The sequence below is a fragment of the Hesperophylax consimilis genome, chromosome 27 (genome assembly GCF_061612785.1).
Source record: "Hesperophylax consimilis isolate HC1 chromosome 27, BYU_Hcon_1.0, whole genome shotgun sequence".
NCBI classification, from domain to species: Eukaryota; Metazoa; Arthropoda; class Insecta; order Trichoptera; family Limnephilidae; genus Hesperophylax; species Hesperophylax consimilis.
The window spans coordinates 20,330,389-20,333,131 of NC_142862.1; the positions used below are offsets into that span (position 1 = coordinate 20,330,389).

Genomic DNA, 2,743 nt, shown 5'->3' on the forward strand with positions numbered 1-2,743 from the left:
TTCGTTGCCTCTTATGTTATCTTTCTCATATACTGATGAAAAGTGTTGGGCAAATAGTTCACTGCTTTCCTCGCCATTGGATGACTTTTTTTCTCCATACGTCATATTTTGGGGGATAGTACTGTTATTTTTTTTCTTTTGTTTGATAAATCTCCAAAAAGTTTTAACGCTATTATGATTAACCAGACACGATTCGATTTGTTGAATATATTTAAAGTAGCAATTACTAATGAGTTTGGAACAACGGGTGCGTAAGAGTTCGTAAGAATTTCTATCACGAGGATTTTTATATTTTTTATATAGAATTCGAAATTTATTTTTTTCCTTAATAAGTTTAACTAAGTCTGGTGAGTACCAGTGGGGATACTGCTTATTACAATTTACAATTTTGGTTACGCATTTCTCAATTATACGATTCAGATGAGTGTAAAATATAGAAACCATATTGTCTACCGACATGAATTCAGGTAAAAGTAATGCCCAATCTAGTTCTTGTAATTCCTTATTGAATTGAATGTAATCATTTTTATTAAAATCATATTTAAGTAAGGTTTTATTTTTTAGCATTTTTGTTAATTTGAAATCAAAACTATAATCAATCTCTAAGGGTGGGTGATGTACATCAATGCGACTTAAGATATCGGTACTTTGCCTGACTTGTAGTTCATGTGAATTGGATAAAACGAGATCTAAGATTCTACCGTTACTGTTCACAATGTCATTGAATTGATTGAGGTTATTTAGGGCAAGAAAGTTCACAAGATGGTTGCCGATGTCATTATTATAATTTTCTGGAGATAAGAAATGAGTATGGTTAGGCTCATTGCGGGTCCAACGAATACCTGCCAGGTTGAAATCTCCTATAATTAACAAATTCGATTCACCAACGCCTTCCATAACATTGCTAATTTTTTCAAAAAGGTATTCAAAATTATCAACAAGCAACGGGGGGGGGGGGTATATAAAGAGCACAGATATAGAGACATCTCGTTAATTTGTTCTGGCTGAATTTGATAGTCACCCATACGTCTTCCAAGGTACTTTCCCAATGCTTGCAGCGGTTAGTTTGGTACTCTTGTAAAACGGCTATCAATACACCCCCTCCGTCACTTTTATGGTTAGAAGAACTGTTACGGTCCCTTCTGAAAACATTATAACGCGAGTCAAAAATTTCTGCATCAGATATAGAGTCGTTCAACCATGTTTCAGTTAGAATAATAATATCAAAATTGTTATTAAGTATTTCTAGATAAACTTCATTAAGTTTAGTTCTTAAACCCCTGCAATTCTGGTAATAAATTCTTGGGTTGTCCATGTCAGTATACATAATTCACAGATAATATACCAATTGAAATTAAACAAAATACGGTAGGAATCAGGCAAGCGAAGCTAACGAGTCCTGGTTGCGAATTACCACTACATGCGCTGAGTTTTCATCTTTACGTACAAGTATTTTACCATTACGGATCCACACGAATTTATAATTAGCTTCTTTCGCTTTAATCCTCGTGGCTGCATGCAGGGCCTTGTTTGCTGGTGTGAGGTGTTCGCTGACGTATACCGGTGATTTGATGCCGTCGATGCCTAGATGTGTAGAGTTTAGCTTGGAGTTCATGTTTTTCTTGTTGTAGCTGACGACTGCAGCCAGGACTTCATCCCTTGCCCTCACGCTCGGGAGCTTCACGACGATTGACTTGGGCCTTCTGGAATCTGGTTTGATCTTGGGGACTCGATGAATGTTAAGTATTTCCGACTCGGCAAAGGGGCGAGAAATCACGGTTCCAAGTTGTTTAACGATCGATATCAGATTCTCAGATTTATGCTCAGGTACGCACTGGATCTCGACGTTGGTTTCCCTGGCTGTCTGTTCCATGTGGGACACGCGTGCGTTAAGAACGCGCACTTCTGAGTTTAGCTTAACATTCTCAGCTTGTAAATTTTTTATTGTGCCCAATGAATCAGATAACATTTTTTTCAGGTCTTCATACTCGGCGGAAATGAAGCTGATGGAGTCTTTTATGTCTGGCAGAATATTTAGTTTCGTATTAATTGTTTCGTTCATTTCTCGAAACTTTTTATCGATATAACTAATGATTTTATTGTCATCTTCCTCAGCGTCACTAGATGTCGTTGATTTCTTTTGTGCATTCCTCTGTCGACTCATGTTTATAGGAATTATTTATTTAAATATTTATTTTTAATTTGAATGTAGACACAGTATCGTGACTAATGCACAGAGCGAGAATGATTATGCCTGGTTGTGATTTTGGCTAAAAGTGATGTTGTCAATAATTAGTTCTTATTTCTTCAGATAGATGGTGTAGGATTGTTTATTTAAATTTAATTTAATTTAAAAAAAAAAGTAAAGTTTTTTTTTTTTTTTTTGCCGGTGTGAGGACCGAACTCGATGCGTCGCGGGCGGATAATGTGCAAGCGATAGTGGTGCGTTAACCCGCGCTGCCACGGCTCCCTTCTGTGTTGAAGCGTATTTCACTCCTATATACTGTAAATTGCCTTAGCACAGTATATAATAACAGATGGTTGATTTTTCGGCAACAACACTGACACTTCACAGTTAGTTTAAAACACTTGTAAAATATAAATGAGACTTTATAGATTTCACAAAATTCGACAATTCTCTAGAGTGTTCTTCGGGGACACATTTAACGATAAATTATATGGTTATTAGGAATTATAATCTACAAATTTGGGATATTTTTGTGGAGCGATTTTTTGACATGCA

The 2,743-nt window shown here is 36.2% G+C and overlaps 1 protein-coding gene across 1 annotated transcript; it reads right to left on the bottom strand.

Annotated features, from left to right (window-relative positions):
• Nucleotides 1-1,375: 1,375 nt before the first annotated feature.
• LOC149410728 (uncharacterized) lies at nucleotides 1,376-2,164 on the bottom strand. Its single transcript, XM_089648320.1, has one exon. The coding sequence runs from the start codon at nucleotides 2,162-2,164 to the stop codon at nucleotides 1,376-1,378; it is 789 nt and encodes a 262-aa protein (XP_089504446.1).
• Between the last annotated feature and the right edge of the window lie 579 nt (nucleotides 2,165-2,743).

Bases quoted from the DNA above. Each gene is read 5' to 3' on its own strand.
- LOC149410728 (XM_089648320.1), bottom strand. From the start codon at position 2,164: ATGAGTCGACAGAGGAATGCACAAAAGAAATCAACGACATCTAGTGAC.